Source organism: Penicillium pulvis (genome assembly GCF_028828015.1).
Source record: "Penicillium pulvis strain IBT 33274 chromosome Unknown contig_5_segment0_segment0, whole genome shotgun sequence".
Taxonomy (NCBI): domain Eukaryota; kingdom Fungi; phylum Ascomycota; class Eurotiomycetes; order Eurotiales; family Aspergillaceae; genus Penicillium; species Penicillium pulvis.
The window spans coordinates 2,712,376-2,735,531 of record NW_026643078.1 but is presented as its reverse complement, the minus strand read 5'-3'; the positions used below and the strand labels follow the sequence as shown (position 1 = coordinate 2,735,531).

General features: G+C 49.4%; 6 protein-coding genes across 6 annotated transcripts; 4 read left to right on the top strand and 2 right to left on the bottom strand.

Moving 5' to 3' along the window:
• Positions 1–283: 283 nt before the first annotated feature.
• N7503_007583 (non-ribosomal peptide synthetase) lies at positions 284–11,188 on the top strand (the record flags this gene model as incomplete). The annotated part of the gene is made up of 3 exons (XM_057067130.1): positions 284–1,468; positions 1,525–6,939; positions 6,995–11,188. 3 exons carry the CDS (start codon positions 284–286, stop codon positions 11,186–11,188), a joined length of 10,794 nt encoding a protein of 3,597 aa, XP_056920811.1.
• A 499-nt stretch (positions 11,189–11,687) lies between these two features.
• N7503_007582 (glycoside hydrolase family 154 protein) lies at positions 11,688–13,748 on the bottom strand (the record flags this gene model as incomplete). Its single annotated transcript, XM_057067129.1, has 1 exon — positions 11,688–13,748. The coding sequence occupies one exon, from the start codon at positions 13,746–13,748 to the stop codon at positions 11,688–11,690; it is 2,061 nt and encodes a 686-aa protein (XP_056920810.1).
• A 693-nt stretch (positions 13,749–14,441) lies between these two features.
• N7503_007581 (uncharacterized protein) lies at positions 14,442–15,989 on the top strand (the record flags this gene model as incomplete). The annotated part of the gene is made up of 1 exon (XM_057067128.1): positions 14,442–15,989. The coding sequence occupies one exon, from the start codon at positions 14,442–14,444 to the stop codon at positions 15,987–15,989; it is 1,548 nt and encodes a 515-aa protein (XP_056920809.1).
• Positions 15,990–16,827: 838 nt separating this feature from the next.
• On the top strand, positions 16,828–19,314 carry N7503_007580 (fungal specific transcription factor domain-containing protein; the record flags this gene model as incomplete). The annotated part of the gene is made up of 3 exons (XM_057067127.1): positions 16,828–17,664; positions 17,724–18,187; positions 18,246–19,314. The coding sequence occupies 3 exons, from the start codon at positions 16,828–16,830 to the stop codon at positions 19,312–19,314; spliced, it is 2,370 nt and encodes a 789-aa protein (XP_056920808.1).
• Positions 19,315–19,843: 529 nt separating this feature from the next.
• On the bottom strand, positions 19,844–21,509 carry N7503_007579 (glycoside hydrolase family 88 protein; the record flags this gene model as incomplete). The annotated part of the gene is made up of 3 exons (XM_057067126.1): positions 19,844–20,619; positions 20,709–21,228; positions 21,270–21,509. 3 exons carry the CDS (start codon positions 21,507–21,509, stop codon positions 19,844–19,846), a joined length of 1,536 nt encoding a protein of 511 aa, XP_056920807.1.
• Positions 21,510–21,864: 355 nt separating this feature from the next.
• N7503_007578 (alginate lyase family protein) lies at positions 21,865–23,088 on the top strand (the record flags this gene model as incomplete). The annotated part of the gene is made up of 1 exon (XM_057067125.1): positions 21,865–23,088. The coding sequence occupies one exon, from the start codon at positions 21,865–21,867 to the stop codon at positions 23,086–23,088; it is 1,224 nt and encodes a 407-aa protein (XP_056920806.1).
• Between the last annotated feature and the right edge of the window lie 68 nt (positions 23,089–23,156).

The following is a 23,156-nucleotide window of genomic DNA, read 5'->3' as shown; positions in this document are numbered from 1 at the left end:
GTCGCATTGGGGATGACTAGAAGCACTATGTGCATACTCTAGATCATCAAAACGAATACAGAAAGTAAAACCCACCATGTGGATGTTGCTGCTGAATGTGAAGGTCTATGTAGGAAAGATACGTATCCCGCTATTCTGACATCATTAATGTGTCTTGAAATACCTTGGAAATTTAAAGGGTGTACATCAGGGTATCTTGTCAAGCTCAATTTCTAATTCTCAAGATTTACATCTCATTGAACTTGGTATACTGTACTTCTTTACTCTTCAGATTATCATCAAGATGCGGAAAAACAAGCCTGATCAACCTAGCCTCATGGCATCTAGCACCCCATCAGTTATCCTCAATCGCGGCTGGGACATACAGCAGCTTCCCAAAATTGAAGTCGAGCTTGATGAGATCAAAGACGTCTTCGCTTGTTCTCCACTACAAGAAGGCATACTCATGAGTTCGTCTTCCTACGCAGTATATTGGGTCTGGAAATGTGTGTCATACAATGGGGAGAAGATTGATACAAACCGACTCGAGGCCGCGTGGAAGACAGCTGCAAGCCAACACGAAATATTCTCAACGGTCTTCGGTCCCCATCCGGATGGAAAGAACTTCTGTCAAATTGTTCTGAACACATCGGATGTCCCAGTCTCTCAAGTTACAGCCTCATTTTGCCCCGAAGAAACCCTCTGTAAGCTTGAACGACCAGGTTTCACAGCCCACAAGCCGAAGCACCTTTTTACCATCTGTCAGTCCAGCACGGGTGAAGTTGCCTGCCGGCTGGATATTTGCCACACCCTCTGTGATGCGTATTCTCTGTCCATCCTGCTACGGGATGTGGTAGATGTCTACCATGGCCGACTACAGTCAACTCCTCCACCCTTTCGCGAGGTTGTAAGGTACATTGAGAACAGGAAAGATGCTGAGATCCTCAACTTATGGACTGACTTCCTCTCTGGAACAAAGGGGTGCAAGTTCCCAATACAGTATCCATTGTCCGAATGTGTTCAGCAAGTTGATATCCATCACACAATTGCCCTTTCGGCAGATTCACTGGCAGATATTACTGGATTCTGCAAGCGAGCTGGCATAACACGCTCAGTGTTTGTTCATATTGCATGGGCATTGGTTCTCTCCCATTACTCTGGAATGGATGATGTGTGCTTCGGGTACATGTCGTCCGGAAGAGATATCCCAGTTGAGGGAAGCAACAGAATCTTTGGACCATTAGCGAACATGTTGATCAGTCGCATAAATCTTCAGGCTTCTCTTTGTTCTCTCATTGGTTCAACAAAAGACATGTTGAAAGCGCAAAGAAACCACCAGCAAATCTCCTTGGCAGAAATACAGCATGCTTTAGGTGTATCTGGTGGACTTTTCAACACCATGGTATCGTTGCTCAGGACCAATCCATTTGGAGAGGGTGATGGACAAACATTCGCTTTTGAACAATATCATATGGTCAGCCCACATGAGGTATGTACTCTCAACAATGTTCAGCAAATCGACTCCCGACTAACAAGAACACTCAGTTTGATCTGCTTCTTGAGGGTTACTTGAACCCCGATAGCTTGGATCTCAAGCTGTACTATAACAAGTATTCTATTAGTCATGAGGTGGCGCAAGAAGTTTGCACCTTACTTTCGTCGGTCACTCAGTATCTTACTTCTTCAGAGACCGCACTTCAGCCAGAGAGTCTGTCTGATAGCTTTAACAATGAGCGAAACGTTGTTGCGCAAGAAAGGCCCAAGTCTCTCTACGATGATTTCTTCGTGTCAACCTTTGGTACCTCAAAGAGCTCGACAGTGGAGTTTTGGAAAGCACAGCTCTCCAGTATACAAAAGAACAGCCTCCTTGTTTCTACGAGTCCAGCATCTGTTGGTATTCTGAAAGACGTTCACTTGATGCTTGGAGCAATCAAGTGGAATCGTGATTTTTTACCCGAGATAGTCATCAGAGCAGCGTGGTCGATTCTGCTAGCCAGGCTTGGCGAGTCTGACGAGACACTGTTCGGTGTGAATATGGATAGGCAACAAGTGGTAGTGCCAGGAGGCAAGTCGGTCACTACACATATAACTTCAAAGATGCCAGTCCGGGCCGTCCTAGATTTCAATTCCAGTGTTAGTCACTTCCTTCAGAGCCTTCAGAGCCAGGCAGAGGATATTGCGTTACATGAAGGACCTGGCCTGCATTGGATCCGCCAAATCGGTACAGATGCAGCTGCTGCATCCGAGCTCTATTCTCTCCTTGTTTTTAGATCTGCCAAAGAGCAGATTGAAGGGGCCACTATGATTGAGAAAGAATTGTCAGGGCAAACGTTGGGCAATCATTCTCTTGTCACAGAGTGCCAAATCACCGATCAGGGGCTTCGTCTCTGTATCACGTTTGCCTCAGAAATCTTTTCCCAGTCAAGGATTCAACGCATTATCTCCCAATTCGGAGAGATCATTCGTCAATTGTCCAGGTCAGAATCCGACACTGTGAAGCTCCAGGATCTTGACATCATGACAAATCGGGACCTAGAAGATGTCTGGATATGGAACTCAGATGTCTGCGAAGCAGAAAACGTCCCTGTACAAGAGCTTTTTCGCTTCAAAGTCTTGGAGCACCCCAAAGCGCTCGCTATTGAAGCCTGGGATGGCACTTGGACATACGGTCAGCTCGATGAACAATCTACCAGATTGGCCCATCGACTACTTGATCAGGGTATAGGCCCCGGATCAACGGTACCTTTATGCTTCGAGAAGTCTATTTGGATGTCTGTTGCGATGCTTGGAGTCATGAAGACTGGGGCAGCCGCCGTTGGGCTGGATCCGAAACAACCAGAGGAACGACTTCGAACGGTCGTCGACCAAACCAAGGCGCGATTAATCCTTTCATCGATCACAAAGAGAGATCTGGCGCACCGCATCGGTCGGTGTAAGGTCTTGTCCATTGGAACTGAGTTCCTCAACACGCCTTTCTCTGAAGAACAATCGCGATTACCAGTGGTGGATCCACAGAACGTGCTTTACATTGTATTTACCTCGGGAAGCACTGGTACTCCCAAGGGCGTGCAGATCACTCATAAGAGCTACAGTAGTGCAGTAACCTGTCAGCATGAGGCATTTGGGTTCAACAGTAACTCTCGTGTCCTTGATTTTTCGTCATATGCGTTCGATGCAGCTTGGTTCAATCTTCTCCATACGATTACGAGCGGGGCCACTCTTTGTGTCCCGTCGGATGAGCAACTCCAGAACACACTGTTTGAGTGCTTTGAAATGTATCGCATTACACTCACCTTCCTCACTCCGTCTATTGCACGTCATATTGACCATCAAGCCCTTGCACGGCTGGATTCGCTTCTTCTTGGTGGTGAAGAGGTTTTGCCGAAGGACGTTGTTTCTCTGGCTGGCACAAATTGCCAGGTAAAGATCATGTATGGTCCGTCAGAGTGCACACCAATGACAACGTGTCATAATATTGACGCCAGTGGACGAATCTCCATTGGCCGAGGAGTTGGTGTCTGTACGTGGATTGTGGATCCGGCGAATTTTCAGTCACTCACACCTGTTGGTATGGTCGGCGAACTCTGTCTTGAAGGACCTCTTGTCGGTAATGGGTATCTTAATGACCCGGAAAGAACTGCAGCATCATTTGTGGAGGATCCAATCTGGCTCTTACAAGGGGGACCGGGGCACCGGCACCGCGGCCGACATGGACGCCTATACCGCACGGGCGACCTGGTGCGATACAACGAGGATGGCACCATTGTTTATGTTCGCCGTAAAGACACGCAGGTGAAAATTCGGGGGCAACGGGTGGAGCTAGGCGAAGTGGAGGAACACGTTCAAAAGGCACTCCTGGCGACAAACTCGGAGCGAAAACCCCTGCAAGTATATGCGGAAACCATTCAACCAGTAGACATGGAAACCGTGGTGCTCGTTGTTTTCCTCAAAATGAATATATCAAAGGATCAAACAGACGAGGAACACGCTTGTTCAGTCCGGATAGCCTGCAAAGGACTTGGCGATATCCTGGCTCAGAAGCTGCCGGTATACATGGTGCCAGCAGCTTTTATTCCGGTTCCATCCATCCCAATGACTATTACTGGTAAGATTGATCGCATCGCCCTTCGCAAGATTGGCATTGCTTCATGGCTAGATTACCGCGCCGCTTCAGAGGAAAATGAAGCAGTCGCTGCATCAACGGAAATGGAAAAGATATTGCAGGAGGTATGGGTCTCCGTCCTGAAGCTACCGACAAAGGCTGTTAGTATTGACAAGGCCTTCACGAAACTTGGAGGCGATTCCATTACAGCCATGCAGGTTGTCTCAAAATGCCGGGCACAACAGATTTCCGTCAGCATGAGTGATGTTTTACAGGCTGGAACCATTCAAAAGCTGGCACCGCGTTGCACAAAATTGATAACCACTGGCCGGTCGGCCAGCTCAGCCAGTCAAGACTTGGACACAAGCGTGCCTTTCCTTCTGTCACCGATACAGATGAAGTATCTCAATCTCTTTCCAAATGGTCTCAATCATTTCAATCAAAGTTTTCTTCTTGAGATGACTCAGGACCTTCCAGCTACGGTTCTCTACAATGCACTACGGGCAGTTGTCAATCGCCATGGGATGCTCCGGGCTCGCTTCCATCAAGACAGGTCCGGTGTTTGGACACAGTTTGTCGCTGAAGTGAATGATCATAATCATCAATTTGCGTTCGATGAACATAATGTGACCAGGAGGTCTGATGTACTGGAAATTGCACAAGCTCGACAAGGTACGCTAGACATCTCAGTCGGGCCTGTTTTTGCTGGTGATCATTTCAATATTGAAAATGAAAAGCAAATGCTAGTGCTCTCTGCGCATCATCTGGTTGTGGATCTTGTTTCTTGGCGAATAATATGGAGCGATATCGAAGAACATGTCAAGTTTGGCCAGCTTGGTTCACAAAGCAGCCCTTCATTTAGCGCATGGTGCCACGGACAGAGTGATATGGCTCGCAAATTGCGTCCTGATGAGGTCCTACCTTTTCAAGTTCCGAAGGCCGACTTCGAATTCTGGGACTTCGATCCAACTGAAAATACTCGTACCAATTCCGAGGATCGTTCCTTCAGCCTGGATAGTGATATCACCGGTCTTCTTATGGGTCAATCCAATGATGCCTTACGAACGGAGCCGTTGGACATTATCCTTGGTGTATTTGGGTATTCGTTCCGACAGGCCTTTCCTGAGCGCTCTGTGCCCGCGCTTTTCCTGGAAGGACATGGTCGAGAACAATCTGATAATCTCTTACTTGATGTTTCAGGAACTGTCGGATGGTTCACGACTGTGCATCCCCTTCCTCTCAATCTCACGTCTGAGAGTACCATCATTCATGCTGTGCGATCTGCAAAAGACATGAGACGCCAAGTTCCATCAAAGGGACAGCCTTACTTTGCATCACGCTTTTACAGTGAAGAATGCAAGGAAGAATTCCAAGATCACGATAATATCGAGCTCTTGGTCAACTTTGCAGGCCGATACCAACAGCTGGAAAGTACCGACGGATTGTTCAACCTTGCGAAATCATTTGAGAACAATCGTTCTTTGGAAGTTGTTTCTCAGACATCAACACGACTAGCCCTTATCGAGGCAAACATGGCGATCCAAGATGGAAAGTTCGCTGTGACATTTACATTCCATAAAGGACTGAAGCATCAGGAAAGATTGAGACGGTGGTTTGATAGCTTCATTCCAACTTTGGAGACTGCTGTGGATAGCCTCATCAACGCACCTGTCGGCTTGACCCGAAGTGATGTTCCCTTGATGAAACTCTCAGATCGAGGTCTAGATGTGTTCTTGAATCAGCACCTCCCAAGTCTTGGAATCAATGCAAGCGATGTTGCCGATTTGTACCCAGCCTTGCCAATGCAGGAAGGCATGTTGTTAAGTGCAAACGCAGGACTGAGCTCATATGCAACCTTTTGGATCTGGACTTGTGTTCCCACCAAAATAGGCGGCCATATCATACCTTCGAGATTGGAATCAGCATGGAGGATGGTGGCCCATCGGCATGCGATCCTGTCGACCATTTTTGGAACTCACCCCGAGAGCACGGGTTTTGTTCAAATTGTGCTTTCTGGTCCAAAAGTAAACACCTCGCACATCACAATACCCTCCGGTAGTCCGACTGAGGCCCTCTATAGCCTTGATAGCCCAAAGTTTCCACCCTCTGCACCTCACCACATGTTCACAATTTGTCAATCGGGCGAAGATATTGCTTGCAGATTAGATATCAATCATACCATGCTCGATGGCGCCTCTCTCTCGATCTTGGTACAAGATATCGTCTCTGCTTATGATAATGTGCCTCTCCATTTGGTGGCGCAGTTCAAGGAAAGCGTCCGTCACATAACCGAAAAGTCGAGAGAAGAAACGGTCTCCTTCTGGACATCTTTTCTCGAGGGAGTCCAAGCATGTGAGGTTCCAAGGAGCTATTCGCCGCCTAAAGTCACGACAAAAGACACTTTTCGTTACATCGCCATCCCGAGTACATCTATCTCGAGAATTTTTGATTTCTGCAGAAGCAGAGAAATAACTCGACCTATCTTTCTTCAGGTTTGCTGGGCAATGGTTCTGTTCTACCTTACAGGTATGCAAGATGTTTGTTTTGGCTATCTAGCTTCTGGCCGAAACATACCGGTAGATGGCATTGAGAAAATTGCTGGTCCTCTGGCAAATATGCTCATCAGCCGAGTGAATCTGCAGATGTCGCCGGCTGAAGTCCTCAGAAGAACATCTTATAACTCCATCGAGCACCTTAGTTTTCAGCATGTATCCCTTGCAGAGGTCCAACATAGGATTGGAATACGTGGGAGACCTCTTTTCAATACCGCATTGACTGTTCGAGAGGCAGACCGATTTACTACCCGAGATAAAAGAAGCATGGAGATGCAATACCAGGATCACCAGGATCCACATGAGGTAGGTGAAGTATCGTTATATCCATCTATCTCTGTTGTCCACTAACTGTTGAAAGTATGATCTCCTTTTGAGTGGCCAGCTTGATGGCGAGAGAATGAAAGTCGCTATTCAGATCAGAGAGTCATCCGTAAGTCAGTCTTTGGCTGAAGAGGTTGCATTGGTCTTTGTTCACGCGATCGAATTTCTCCTTTCCACCGAGAATAAGTCACCGCGGGAAACTCCCACAGTCAAAGAAAATGGAGAAAAGGAGAAGGAACCACTCTGTCAGGCTTTCTTTTATCATCTCATTGGAAATTCCGAGGATTCCACCATGGCATTTTGGAAGGGCCAATTTGCAAACTTTGACACGGAGTATTTTCCTCCACTTAAGGGCCAGACTAAACAAAGCCAAAACGAACACAATTTCTGCTTCCGTGTCAAAGGGCTGAATACTGCAAACGATAATTTCACAGCCATGACAAAGATCTGGTCGGCGTGGTCAATGGTAGCCGCAAGGAATGCTAGCTCTGTCGAAGCTCTGTTTGGTGGTAACATTCCAGGTTACCCTCACCCACAATTGCCAATCCGTGTAATACTGGACTGGACAAGCAGCGGAAATGCTCTTTTGCAATCGGTTGAGCAGAAAGTCGCAGAAATTACTCCCTTCGCCCGGACTGGTCTGTCAGTGATTCGCCGAGCAAGCCATGAGGCCGGCCTGTCGTGCAGCTTTCAAGCAACGATCACAGCTGAAAACGAAAGCTCCGCTCGCTCTTTCTCTATAATCAATCAACAGGAGCTTCGGAAACATGGTGTTGAGATTAGATACACAACTAATAGCAAAGAGGCATTCATCAACATTGGGGTGGGTCTGGAATCGATTAGTGAGGAAGGTGCTCGCCGTCTTGGCCATCATTTTGAATATGCTGTCCGTCAACTGTCCAACCCCGATATTCGAGGAATGGCTCTCCGAGATATCATGCCGATAAGTCCGCAGGAGTTGGAAACCATCTGGGCCTGGAACACTCCCCTTCCGGAGCCAGTCCAGATCTGTATGCATGATTTGATTGAATTGAAAGCTTTATCAAACCCAGAAGCACCAGCAATTTGCGCTTGGGATGGTAACTTGACGTACGAGCAGCTGAACAATTTAGCTACAGTGCTTGCTTATCACATTTCAAACAAGGGTGTGGGCCCGGGCAAGTTCGTGCCGCTCCTTTTCGAGAAGTCTATGTGGATGCCTGTTGCAATGCTAGCAGTGATGAAAGCCGGCGCAGCAGGGGTTGCCATGGATATCACTCAGCCCAAAGAGCGGTTACGGTCTATTATGGGACAGATTAATCACCAAGTTGTGCTTGCATCAGCTACCAACTCTGATTTGGCACTTCATCTTGGGGCGGAAAATACTATTATCGTTGGCCCCAACCAATCATCGCTAGAAAGCCCTATCACGGAGATGCAGCACATTCTGCCCGCACCACACCCGTCCGACGTCCTTTTCGCGGTTTTCACCTCTGGCAGTACTGGAGCTCCCAAGGGTACCATGATCACGCACCAAAACTTCAGCACTATCGTTAAGTATCAGCAAGGGCTGCTTGGACTGACTGCTAATTCCCGAGTGTACGATTTTGCGTCTTATGCGTTTGATATCGCCTGGTGTAATGTCCTCCATGCGCTGACATGTGGCGGTTGCTTGTGCATTCCTTCGGAGAGCGATCGAAAGAATAATATTGAGGGATCCATAATCTCGTTGCACGCAAACTATGCTCACATCACGCCAACCTTGCTGCGGCACCTTGACTGGAGCAAGCTTCAGTCAATCTCTGTGCTGAATCTCAGCGGCGAAGCCGTATTGCCCGGAGACGTAGCTCTGGCATCTCCAGGAACCAAGGTGATCAACGCGTATGGCCCGGCAGAGACCAATGTTGTCACAATCCAGGATCTCAACACACTGCCCGCTAATGAAGTTTCCATTGGTCGTGGTGCTGGTGCAAGCACGTGGGTGGTAGATGTCGAGAACATTGATACACTAGTACCAATTGGAAATATTGGTGAACTGTGGATTGAGGGTCCTTTGGTCGGACATGGATACCTCGACGATCCTGAAAGGACAAGGGCTGCTTTTGTGAACGACCCAGCGTGGCTACTCCGCGGTACAGCTAAAGTCCCTGGTCGCCGAGGCAAGCTTTACCGTACTGGTGACTTGGTTCGTTATCGCGATGACGGTACGCTTGCTTACGTCGGGCGAAAAGACACCCAGGTCAAAATCAGGGGCCAGCGTGTTGAGCTTGGGGAGATAGAAACCGAAGTGCATAGAGCCCTTGGTATAGGCCACGATAACGCCAGTAGAAAGCCACGAATTGTTGCAGAGACTATCAAAGATCAGCAAACCTCAGCTGTTGTCTTGATAGTCTTCATTTCTTTGAGTGATGCTTCCAAAATGACGGAGGCAGCTCACGATGAGGCAGTTCAGAATGCCACTCGTGGACTGGAAGAGCTTCTTTGCAGCCGACTACCACATTACATGGTTCCAAGAGCCTACATACCCATTCGTGAAGTTCCTCTCACATCCACAGGAAAGGCGGACCGGCGGAAGCTCCAGGCTATTGGGGCTTCGAGACCCTTGCAGGAGCTTGCGTCACGAGCGAAAGCTGACCAAATTCGACGACAGCCTACCACAGACAACGAGCTACTTATGCAAAAGCTCTGGGGCAAGGTTCTCGGAATTTCCGAGACAAGCATTACTGCAGATGACAATTTCTTCAGGATAGGCGGAGACTCTATTGGAGCTATGAAGCTTGTCAGCGCTGCCCGAGATCACGAGATTTCTCTCACAGTGACGGACATTTTCCAAACCCCTGTTCTGCACGAACTGGCTCGTATGGCCGTCTCCCATGTCTCAAACCAGCCTGCCACCATTAAACCATTCTCAATGTTGGTTCCTGTGGTAAGCCAATTGCAAGTTCGTGCTTTAACTGCGTCTTTATGCAATATTCCAGAAAACAAGGTGCTTGATGTGTATCCATGTACGCCGCTTCAAAGAAGCCTTTTTTCTCGCATGGCGTGTGGAGAAGAGCATTTCATGACTAGACATGCCATGGAAATTCACGGTCATGTTGACCTTGAACGATTTCGGTACGCATGGAACCAAGTTGTGTCCAGAAATCCAATTATGCGAACACGCATTGTCAACATCCCAGTACAGGGCTATGTGCAAGTGGTCCTGGAAGACGCGATCGAATGGATGTCAGATGGGGTTATTCGCGATTGCCAGAATCACTCCGATAAAAGCCAGATGGGGCCCGGCAAGCCTTTAGCGAGGTTTGCCATTGTCAGGTCAGCAGACCACCCTCACGCCATTTTCTTGTGGGACATGCACTGGTCTTTGTATGATGGATGGGCACTTCGACTCATGTTGGCAGAGGCCGAGAAAATCTACTACGATCGCGCTCCAACTCCTCTTGAGAATATGCTGGCTTTCACCAAATATGTCACGGAAAGTGACCAAAAGGCAGCAATGGCTTTTTGGAGCACTCAATTTACCCATTTGGAGTGCGCACACTTTCCATCGCGCAAGCTACGCAAATCCCCGTCTCTTATCAACAACGAATTGAAATTTGTAGTTCGGAATCTGGACTGGAGCAGAACGGATTTCACGCCAGCAACAATCATCCGATCGGCACTTTCTGTCGCAATCGCCAATACACTCGGTTCAAATGAAGCGCTGTTTGGGGCGACAGTAATGGGCCGACAAGTCGCAGTACCGGGCATAGAGCGGATGGCAGGTCCAGTGTTCAGTACAGTGCCAATACGCGTTCAGCTTAGTCGAGAAGAAAGCTTCACCGAACTTCTAGAAAAGGTGCAGCGACAAGCAACTGCTATGGTTCCTTTTGAGCACACGGGCTTGGAGCAGATCTGCCAAGCAAGTGATGATGCTGCATTGGCTTGCGACTTCCAAGTGCTGCTTGTTGTCCAGTCAGCTATCAAGAAAGGGGACTTCCGATATAGAGACGCAGACACAGAATTATTTGTCAAGGGACTTGTGGCATCAAAGGACGCGATTGTTGAGTTGGGTCAACGATCTGGCGATTATCCTCTATATGTCGAATGCCAACTTGACCCCTCCGGAAATGTCTCTCTGCGTTTCTGCTTTGATTCCAGAATCTCTGAGGAAGCACAAGTCGAGCGCATGGCAAACCGGATGGAAATCGCGCTTAGACAGCTATCCGATCCAGCACGTGGACGAGACAAGTTAAAGTGCATTTCTCAATGACGCGACAAAAAGCTCCCCAAAAATGTGTCCAATTGATTTCAAATCATGGATCTTATCTAAATAGAAGTTCCAGGGATCTGCGAAGTGTTGCTGTTCGGACTTTTGCATTGCTTTTTATTCGGGGAATTCAATACCTTACCCTTAACCTCCCCTCACTTTACGTAGAGTTGGGCCCATCAACCAGGTGATCATCATGGAATGGTTACCATATATTAATCTTGAGTAGTTAAGAGCCAAAGTAGCCCCCATGCTTAGGTAGCGTGATCTTAAAGTAGCAATTGAGTAACAAAGACAAGGTTTTGCGCCAGAAGAAGGCTGAGTGCTCACATCATTCTCCAGGAAAACCGGGCACATCTTCCTTTGTGCACCTGAATACTTCTCACTGATATCTTCAGCCCGTGTTACAAGACTTGCTTTTGGACACTTCTATAATAATCAATATGGCCACAGCCATGCCTTACAATGTTGTATTCATAGTATAACGGAGAATATACTTAAGCTACAATTGCCTCAAAACATCTTCGGCTAAACAGGGCTCATGGTACCATCTCTCAAATAGCTCCCCCCGGGAGAAATGCTTCTTCCCATTGGCAATAGCAAACACTGCCGTAGCTATCTTCACCTCCTGACCTGGTCGAATCTCAACTCTGTACTGGACGGTTGGTATCACGGCTCTTGGTTCGATCAAGTTCGTGTTCGGGTCAGACAACAACACTCTGCCTTCGGTGGAACCTTCACACGGAATGACACTCTTCACGCCACTCACACCTGCGCTGCTGAGAGTGAGAGAGCACCCACTGGCTTCCATATTTGCTTCAGGTTCGGATGTGTCTCTCCAATCTTCACTCCACACACTCATCTTTCGCGGCTCGTTAGCTTGTATCGCGAAGCCTCCTTCGACAATATCTAGAGTGTCTGAATAACCCGAACGACTCTCTGAGCTTCGAATTCGATGTAACCTGATATGCCAATCAGGCCAATCATTGCATGGAGGGATGAGCGTCGACTCGATCTCAATTTTGCTGGCTTTCCAAGGTTTCCAAATGCTCTGCAAGCATTGAATCTCGGATTTTTTGAACGAAATGACTTTGATTCGTGGATCGCCAACTGTTTCCCATCGCGTAGCCCAGGACTCTCCATCATCTCGGCTTATTGACAGGGTATTGTCAGGTGCCAGTTGAGTTAGAAGGCCTCCTGTTGGAACGCTGAACCCAAAAGCTGAAGAATATGCAAACTTGCTGTACTTGGCCTGCGTTGCCTTCAAAGGCCATTGGCAAAATTGCCCACTAGAGAGCATGAAATGATGTTGACCATGCAAGTGATTACACAAAATCTGACAGGGGGCAGGGAGTAGCTCGACCCCGTGGACCGGTGAACTCTCGACAGATTCAAGGGATAAGGGATGTGGAATCTCCGAAGCGGCCCAGAATTCATCGTCAGCTCCCAAAGCAAGCACCACAAAGCTTTTCATGGACCAGTAAGGGGACTGTGGTGAATTGTAATTCTCGCACATGAACATATTTGGGTAGAGGTACCCTATAGTCAAGGTTCCATCTGTGGCGAAGATATGATCTGAATGCTTTGCCCACCACCTGAGATGCCGCAAAAGCATTCCTTTAACAAAGCCTGCAGATGTATAGCGGTTCGACGAATCATAGCACTTTGCAAGCGCAAAAGCCGCATAGAATGCACCCATAGCAAATCGATAAGTCAACGACCGGCCGAATGGAATTGCAGCCCCATGCTCATCGAAGAAACGCCAAAACTGACTAGCAAATTCTCTCGCTTGATTTCGATACCGTGAGACCCGATCAGGGTCAGTATCCTCGGCAATAATACAATACAGCAGCTGACTGAATTGAATGGCAAAGCTGCCAGAGTAATAGTCTGCCTGGCGACCGTAGGCTTTATGACCTGGCAATGTGTCATTCTTCCAAACTCCATCGGCCGACCACCCGTTGCCAATTTCAAACTTGTCGAGTACTTCGAAGTCCGCGTCGATATACGTTTTGGTCGTCTCGACTGGCAAGCCACACCTGCGATTCAAAACAAGATTCGAGAAAATTCGAAACCAGCGCCAATTGTTCACGGGCATTACCTTGCCATTGAGCCCTGACAGCCATTCCCTCAAATTTGAACGAGTTTGCTCCGACAATGGGTCAAAGAAAGTTGCAGGGGCGATCAACAGCGAGAATGAGATCGGCTCAGCCTCGACCATCCGTTGATCCCAATCCCCGATTGGACCCCAATATTCGGGATGTTCTGGATCAACCCCATGTGTAATTCCTTCGATCAAGCGTTCGGAATACCTCTTGAGTTCTGATTTGGTGTCGTTCTCTAATTCCGTGAGTGCTCCGGCTACCGCCCAGATAGGTCGGGCGAATCCTTCAAGTTGCGCCGCGCTTTCGTCGAAATGTGCACCCGAGCAGAGAGGCAGTTTGACCCGGGCATTTCCTGGTGAAAAGTAAGGCTCGAGTGCCCGAACGAGAGCTTTTGTCGCGGTTTCAATATCTTCGCGATCACGAAATGCATTGTCAGAAAATCCGAGAAGAGGCGGCATTTCAAATGTCTAGCGAATTCGATAACTCGCTCGAGTAATGCCTGCTGATTTTTTTTGTTCATTGTTTGAAATATACAGAGCCAGTAGGTCATGCCGGAAAATCAATGTCCAGAGCTGTGACGGAAGATCGAATGATGAACGGGCAGCGGAGCATTTCTTCTCCAGAGGGATAGTGACATCGCGTCTCCCCACAATTTCCCCAGATTACATTTTGCTCTGAATCAACAACCTAATTTATTTATTGTAGGTTTGAAAGCCTCAAGCCCATAGGTCAGAGGAGTTCATGGGAGCCCGGAGAGCTAATAGCCCGTAATCCCGCCATTGGGTCGCGCCGGGAAATGGGACAACCACTACCCCGCCGCCTGGGGAACTGCTGCACTGCAACGCAGACCACTTGACTTTGCCCGGGGAAGCGAAGTAGACTAGCTCCAATTAGTTCTAATTGTGGGGTAATTTTTGCGGACAGACGAGATTAGCTCGTCGCTGCAGTAGACGCGTCCTATTGAACATACCGGTGGCTTTTCAACTCGCTACCAGGTCCTGTCAAGATAAAGAGCGATCAATTTCCCCAGTCCAATTCCGTAGTTCATTATTCTCGACCAAATTCAAACATCATACATAGCCTAGACGCCGGCTAAAGGTGTTTTTCTAAGAGATTCTTCTATCACATATTGACTTTACATCATCACAAAAATGTTCCGCGTCGACAAATCTGGCGTCCGCGGCGTCGATGGTGTGACATTGCGGCATACAGACCAGCGAACGCGGTTCTGGTGGAATTACCCCGGATTACGCTCCCTCAACCTTTTATTGCTGGGTTGTATCGTTTGCGACATGACCAATGGCTACGATGGCTCCATGCTTAGCGGCCTACAGATTATCGACGCCTGGCAGGACGCGCTGGGCCATCCTACAGGAACACGCCTGGGTACTATCACCAACGGCACTCGCTATGGGCAACTCGGGGCTCTCCTTATTGCAGCACCGCTGATGCAACGTCTTGGCCGCCGAGTGCCCATTATGATCGGGTCGTGCATCCTGTTGGTCGGAGTGGCGCTCCAGGCCTCCTCGGTTAATTACGACATGTTTGTTGTATCGCGTGTGCTGATTGGGTTTGGGAACACAATCCAGAACATGGCTTGCCCCATTCTGGCCGCTGAGCTTGCGCATCCCTCCCAGCGTACCCAGGTCATCGGCATTCAGAACACAACCGGTTCGCTTGGTCAGATCATGGCCGCCTGGATCACCTACGGAACCTCGTTCATGCTGTCCTCGTGGTCTTGGCGCTTGCCGTCATTGCTGCAGGCTGTGTCCTCCATTTTCCAGCTTGTGATGATGATCTTCACCCCCGAGAGCCCGCGTTGGCTAGTGCACAAGGGCCGGCGCGAAGAGGCCTATCGTATTCTGACCAAGTACCACGCCGAGGGCGACGAGTCATCGCAGCTATTACAGTTCGAGATGGCCGAGATCGAAGCAGCTATCGAGCTGGAGCGGGAGCAGGCGTTAGCCTCGTGGATGGAGTGGGTGCGCACGTCTGCCAATCGGTACCGTCTATTTATCATCGTTACATCTGGCTTCATCATTCAGTGGTGCGGCAATGCGCTCATCACATACTATATCCATCTGGTCTTTGAGTCAATTGGCATTACCAGCTCTAAGAAGCAGTTGCTTATCAACGGTGGCATGACCATTAGCGGCTTCGTGTGGGGTAACACATGGTCACAGCTTATCGACAAGATGGGCCGGCGGCCAATGTTCCTCATTGGCCTAACTGGCATGTTCGTGGCCTTTTTGATGATCACCGTCTTCACTGGGGTCAACGCGGGCATTGACTACAGCAATGGAGGCCTGGGTAACGCTACCATCTTTGCTATCTTCTTATTCGGCGCCTTCTACAAGATGCCCGGCTGCATGGTCCCTTCGTATGTCGCTGAGGTGTCTCCATTCAACCTTCGTGCCAAAGCGTTCGTCCTCAACGGCTTTGCCGATGCAGCAGCAAATATTTTCAGTGGTTATACCAACCCCGTAGGCCTCGCAGCCATCGGGTGGAAATATTACATCGTCTGGTGCTGTGTGCTAGTCAGCAACTTCACCATTGTCTATTTCTTTTATCCGGAGACCAAGAACCTTAGTCTTGAAGAGGTCGGTCAGCTTTTCGACGGGCCGCCGAAGAACTCGGAGTCCAAAATTACGCATGATGAGGACAAGGAGCATGAGCCCCATGTGACAATGATAGAGTAAGAAACTCTATTACTTTGAAATAGGATGGCATTGTTGTTCTCGGAAGCTTGTTTATGCAAGATGCGTACTTTGATTTTGTTCGGAAGTCGAAGTCTAAATGCTGGATAATTCGCAGTTGAGATTATTGGTTAGCGCAATATCAGTACATTTTAACCTTTTTATGTGATAAGAACGTAAATACACCACTTGACCTGTAAATTCATGGAGACCAGAATTTGATCGACGGCTATCGAATCAAAAGTCAAGATCCGAAATGCGGGGAAATGACAGGAACGGCTTGGCCTCTTAGCCTCGGCCAATAACTACCCCGTCTCCCATTCCACACCCACAGACTCCACTACTTTTCCCGATGCCCGGTCTACCTTGCGTGCCGGACTTTTTCTCCACAGCTGACCGGATCTAAATATCGCGAGAGAACGGGCAATGGTGGACTTGTCCGGGCCTGACGCGGCCAGCGCGGGCGCCGGTGAGGGGGAAGTCGCGGCCGGGAACGATCTCCCTTCTTGCCAGTCTTGTCGGCGAAGGAAGCTCAAGTGCTCGAGACAGAGTCCATCTTGTTCTCAATGCCAGAGACTAGGTAAGAACAGAAAGTAGTACTGTCGGGAGATAAACTGACTAGTATGTCCGAATCCAGCATGCGAGTGCATCTATGTGAGCAAACAGAAACCTGGTCTGAAGACCGGTGCAATAGACAGCCTCACTCGGCGTTTAGGTAAGAGCTCCTCTAGCTGTAAAGAGATGGTTTTGCGAATCTCCTGACTGAGGAACAATTGGGAGTATTTCTGTAGAGGTCCTGGAAGACATTCTATTAGATGAATCTGGCGCACGCAAACCGCAAATGGCCTTTCTGGATGACAACCCCGAACTTCAGAACATCTCTCCAGCTGTTGAGCGCCAACGTCAAAGCAAGCAGCTCCACCAGACTTTCCGCCAAAGGCATCTGAGTTCTGATGACGGACTATTGGTGTCGGACTCGGCGACATCCCCGCCCCTGGCCAGTAACAACGGCCACAAGAGGCGCCGAACCAATGATATGGATCCCAATTCATGGACCGAGGATGATGGACTACCTCCCCCACCTCCACTACACTTGTTAGATTCTATCGTTGATATCCACTTCCGTACAGTACACCACTGGGTACCTATCCTCCACGAAGCACGTTTTTTGGCCAAGCTCGCGGATGCCGACGAAAGAAATCGGTTAGCGGTACTTCTTCACTCACTTGTCGCTGTCTCAATCAAGTACCTTGATGTCGATAAGGTTGAGCTTGGTCATATTAATGTCGACAGGCAAATCAGACTGTCCAGAAAGGTTGTGATGCTTCACGCTATGCAATCCGTGTCAGTCGAGAACATGCAGGCACTGATCTTTCTAGCCTTTGACTATGTGAGCTGCCTCATCAACTGTTTCTCAATCCCTGGAAGTTTCACCAGTTTTGATTTGGCCCTGACTCTTTCTATTGCAGATGGGATGCGGCTATCCCTCCAAGGCGTGGCCTATCATTGGTTCTTTGACGAGAACAGTCGAATATCTTCAATTGACTGTCGAATCGCCGGACCTATCCTCGCTAGAGCAACCACTTCTTCGTCCGTTGACACTTCTGTCAAGGCCGCACGATTGGACAGAGTCAGAAGAACGGAGGAGACTGTTCTGGAATGTTTTCCTTCTCGACAGGTATTGATGAGCCCGAGAAAAGTTTGTCTGGAGATACATGACTGACCAGCTATTTATAGAGTCTGCCAAGTCACTTGTGGGTGCGTACTTCAATTGACCAAATGCTGAACTCGTCATCTTCTAACACAAAGCGCAGCTGGAACACAAGCCTGACCTCAGACCACGTCCAACGGCGACTTCCATGCAGCGGAGCGCCATGGGCGCGCCAGGAAGCTGTCTCAACGCCCTTCTTTGGTATATGGAACAAGACTGCGGCCAAGATCGGTAAATCGATAGCCAATGTTCCCACGCTATACGAGTCACCTTCAAAGACCAATGACTACAGCCCTAATGGAGACAACGGTGTTGGAGGCGATCAGGTGGACATCTCAAACTTAGGAGCATTTGCATATTGTATCGAGGCCACTGAAAACCTGAGCCAGGTCACTTCCTTCTTTCTGCAACAAAGCATCGACTTTGGAGACAGAGCACAGGTCAAGAACTGGCTGACAAGGTTTAAAGAACTGGATCTGCGACTTGTCCAGTGAGCTTTGCCCCATATTTCTATCTCTGTGGGAAGGATTAACACGAGGCTTAATTAGTTGGAAAATGTTTCTCCCCCATCAGTGGCATGACTCGGACGTCTCCCGCGACGTGTCAATCGTCAAAATGGATCCGAACCTGACTTTGGCACACCTAACGCACAACGCCGCAACGATCCTGCTACATCAGCACATCGCTTACCCGCCGGTAACTTGGTGTGATGTCGTCAAGCTGCCGAGCTCCTGCAGTGCTGAGACGTGCCAGCTTGCCGCGGTTGAGATCGCCTCCATTGCCGACAAATACTTGTGCTACATGGGCGGTATCGTCAACAGTCAGTTCGCGTTTTGCGCGTTCGTCGCTGCTCGCATCCTGCTAGTGCATTGGCTCTCCGTCTCCCGGCAGACAGATGAACCTTTGGCCCCCGAGTTCTTTAATCTCGGGGATAGTCTGAGGGAAATGTCGCGCCGTTGGAGGGGGAGTGACAGGAGCGACGACGCGGACAATATGGGGCAGCCAGGTGTGTCAGACCTGATGACTAAATATGCCGCACAGCTTCAGTTGATGTACTCCCGATACATGGCTGGTTTACATACACATGCCTCGGTCGGCGATATGCTGTCAGATGCCAGCCTGGATGGCCTTCTAGACATGCAGCAGCAACCTACTGCGAACAGTGATTCTTCCCTCCAAAACACGATACCTCCACCAATGTCTGGCATGGGTCCAGGAGGAACGGTGGCCACGGGCATGACTTCTTTCGCCCATCCGACAAGCTCTCTATCACAGCCACCAAGCCGTTCACACCCGCCCATCGCGTACGATCCTCGTGGCACGCCCGTTCGCTACGATGTTGTGAGCCCGCGGCAGCGACAACGATATGGTTCATACGGGCAGTTTGATTTCGGTACAAACATGGGCAGGGCAGGGCCTTCCAACATACCGAGGGGGAGTTCATCTTCGACAGCAAATGTGGCGGGACTCTTGGGCTTGAGAATGGAGAACAAGAGCAGACACAGCAACAGCAGTGGCTTTGGCGGCGAAGACGAGGATGAGCTGTTTGGCCAGCAGTTCCTCGAAATGGATCGCGTAATCACGCTAGATGGGACAGATTTCTTCGGAGGATTGTAAGCCGTGGGTAGCATACTGTGCTTGTGAATGGATCTAATATATCAGCACACAGCTAATTAACTGCCACCACAGAGCCCTCATGCTAGTATTTACTCAGCACTACTATTTTCAGCACTACTAGGTATCAAACTTATACCCAAGAAATTTCGTTCCGATATATTCCATTTGTAAGAATATTTGTAGGCGAAGTCCATATTCTATTACAGAATACGTTGATTCGATTGGATTCGGATTAAATTCGGCAAATCATCTAACATTCTGGTGGATAGTTAAGCCTAGCTAGTGTAATGGGCCATGGCTTAGTGGTGTGAAATGACGAAGCAGATTTCATATACATATTGAAGCGTATGCGACCAGGGATAAGCATATCAGATCATCTTTCGTTCTAAAAGCCACATCTAGGTCTTCTTTCCTATCTGCCACTACTTCCAATTAATTCCCTAGCTAAATTTCAAGAGACATGTTGGCTCGGAGTGGTGATGGCTCGCAGACAGCAATTCCTCACTTCACTAACTAGCGACTAAGCAGCTCATACAAGCCCCATGCGCAACAATTTGTTCCCAAACTCAAGGAAGTAGTAGTCTGCATAAACCAGCCCGTGGTCTTTGTACCTCATCACCGCATCGGGGTTGTTATTGGCCGTCGAGTGTCTCAATATTGCGTCCCAGCTGCCCGCCGGCACCTTTACCTTTCCATTCTCGTCAACATCCAGTCGCGCGCTGTCTCCCTTGTCAAACGCATACTGAATAGTATCGCTCGCGATGTTCAGTGCTGTATCCAGGTATCTCCTCCCGTCATACCTCACATTATTCCCTCTATCCCTCCGTACCTGCAGCGCCTGGTGCAGGAGCAGCATGCCGTTGGCGGCAATCATTCCTGCCGACACGTCCCGCAGCCTGTCTCCAGTGGAATCCGCCTCCCCACTTGTGTCAGAAAAGTCCCACAGGGGTACCCAAGGGCACTTCTGGGCAGGAGAGTCTCGCAGTCGGGCGAGAAAATGTTCGGTAAGGCGAACGCAGGCGGAGAGGAACTCAACATCGCCAGTCCACATGTAGGTCTGCGCGAACCCGAGCACTACCCAGGCCTGACCACGCGACCAGGTTGAGTCATCTGCGAGTCCCTGGTGGGTCATGCGATACTTAACGGTACCTTTCTGGGGTGCGTGTTGGTCGAGGTTGGCTACGTGCCAAGTAGAGTCATCCGGGCGAATGAGTGTTGCCATGACTGTTTGGGCATGCTCTTTAGCGATGGCAGCGAGACGTGGGGTTTGGCTGTGATAGGCGGAGTAGAATAGCAAGTCCATGTCTGGCACGAGTCATGAATTGTCAGCCGATACTCAAGCTCTGGTTTGAAGGTTGGGGTAAAAGACTCAAATGGCGAGAGGGGGTACATACTGCACATGCTATCCACAATTATCAAGAAATTGTTCTCTTTGTCATGTACCTCGAAGTTGAGCCTCTTGATTTGGTCCCAGCTACGAATTGCCCCGACTCGCTCATCGAACCGACTTGCCAGGCTGTTGGCAGCTGTGATGTAAGCTTTCAGGCTGGAAGGGTCGCCGGTGAGCTCCCAGTCCATGCGCAGGGAATGCATCATGAATCCCAAGTCATGAGTATCGGTTCTTGACGCCTGGGCACGCAGTGGTGCAGACCACGCGCGGCAGAGGCCCAAGAGCTGGGCGTGGTAGGACGAATCCGGGGAGCTAATATTGTCTGATGGCAGGGCTGAAAAGGGAGTGCGATTCGGAAATTTGGTGTAGCGCTCAAGGATACAGTATAAGCTCGAAGGGAAAAAGCCACAGGTCCAAAATCTGGCTGGCTTTGCCTCGTATGTTCCGGCACCAGGACCTGATTCGGGAACATGCTCTGGGTACGCATCGAAAGATGGCTGCATTGATAATCCATGGTAAGCCATCTATTATAATTAACTGCGTTAGTATGATAGAGCTGACACACATGTTCCTTGATAAATGAATCTGCAGTTCTCCAAATCTTGGCGACAACATTCTCGCTGTATAGCTCCTCAAGCTCGGCTACCTCCACGACGGGTGGACAAGCTGTTAGCGGTGGGCCCGTGACTTTGGTATCGGCAGGTTGGAGACTATCTGCCCATGCTAAGGAACATTCGGGTAGTTGGACCACCATCTTCTCATCAAAGTCAATTTTATTGACGGGTTGAGAGGGGGAGGTGAGCATGATCGAGACTTTGCTTATCAGCTTATTTATTCGTGCTGCGCGGTGATTCGTGGTGTACTGGATACATGCGAGATGAATTGTTGAGAATGGCGGAATACTTATCTATGGGTTAATTCAATTAATCATCAAAACGAACAGCTCGGAATTGCGCGAAGTCGTTTAGATGATCCATCGGGCTAGAAATGGTCCGTCGTCGGTTTTCACGGACATCCGGGATATCTGCGCTCCGAAGGCACGGAGGTTCACGATACAGTGGAAAATGGAGAAACGAGGTATTGCTTTGGATTTTACGCTCATCCCTGTGTTTCTAGATCGCTCTTTTTTTCATTGCACGAGACTGCTTAGTTGAGTCAAAATGTCAGCATATCCCCAGACAGTAGTTCTAGATGGTTTCAGGCTCGAGGAAGCTCGGCAGCGACTACGCGACGGCGACGATGTCGCACTACAGGCATCGCTGGGCGTTCTCACGAGACAGGCCGATGAATGGCTGACACAAGGCCCCTGGTCCGTTATCATGAAGAAGAAACTCCCGCCCAGCGGTGACCTACACGACTATACCAGCCAGGCGCCTTATTATTGGCCATCGCCGGACTCGCCAGACGGGAAACCCTACATCAATCGTGACGGGAAGAAAAATCCCGAAGTCCTGGGCTATACAGACCGCGTCTACTGGGAAAAAGTACACAGTTCGTCCACAGTTTTGGCCCTAGCCTGGTACTACACGGGAAATGAAGCCTATGCGCGACACGCAGGCAATATCATGCGCTCCTGGTTTATTACACCCGAGACTCGAATGAATCCTAATCTCAACCATGCCCAGCTCATCCCATATGCCGAGACGGGCAGGCCCATTGGTATCATCGATTTCTCTCAAGCTTATACCAGCGTACTCGATGCTGCCGCCATCCTAGCCACTGACAGCGTCGGGCCCAATGATTTTCCCCCACGGGAACCATTATGGTCTGAAGCTGACGCGGAGGGGTTCCGATCGTGGAATATCGGTTTTCTTGAATGGCTGACCAACAGTCAATTTGGCCGAGAAGAACGAGCGCAGGGTAACAATCATGGCAGCTTTGCCGCTATGCAGATAGCCGCTATCGCCCTCTTTGTCGGCGACACGGCTCGTGCCCACGAAGAGGTCCTTGGAGCACGTGCCCACCTCGCTGCAACGATTGCCCCGGATGGGTCTCAGCCCGAAGAGCTGAAAAGGACTCGCAGCTGGCACTACTCAACCTTCAATCTCCTCGCACTGACCCGTCTCGCTTACGTGGGGCGCAAGGTCGGGGTCGACTTGTGGAAATTTGAAGGGCCGAAAGGGGAAGGGAGCATCGCCCGCGCGATAGATTTTGTGATACCGGCCGCGACGGGCAGCCAAAAATGGGCCTTCCCAGAATTAGGTTTCAAGGCTTATGCGGCGGCAGATATTATCCGCGTAGCGGCAGATACGGGCCACGAGAGGGCAAAAGAAGTGACGCACATGATAAAAGCACCACCTGAGGGTGACCTATGGCCACTGAGGCCAGCACCAGAGCAGCTTGATGCAGTCAAGGTGGATGAACATTCGAAGGGGAGTTACTAAGGAAACCCTTGACGCTTGATTGATCTTACATGGAGAACATGATTTCTGGCTCCCCAGGAAAGGTTTTC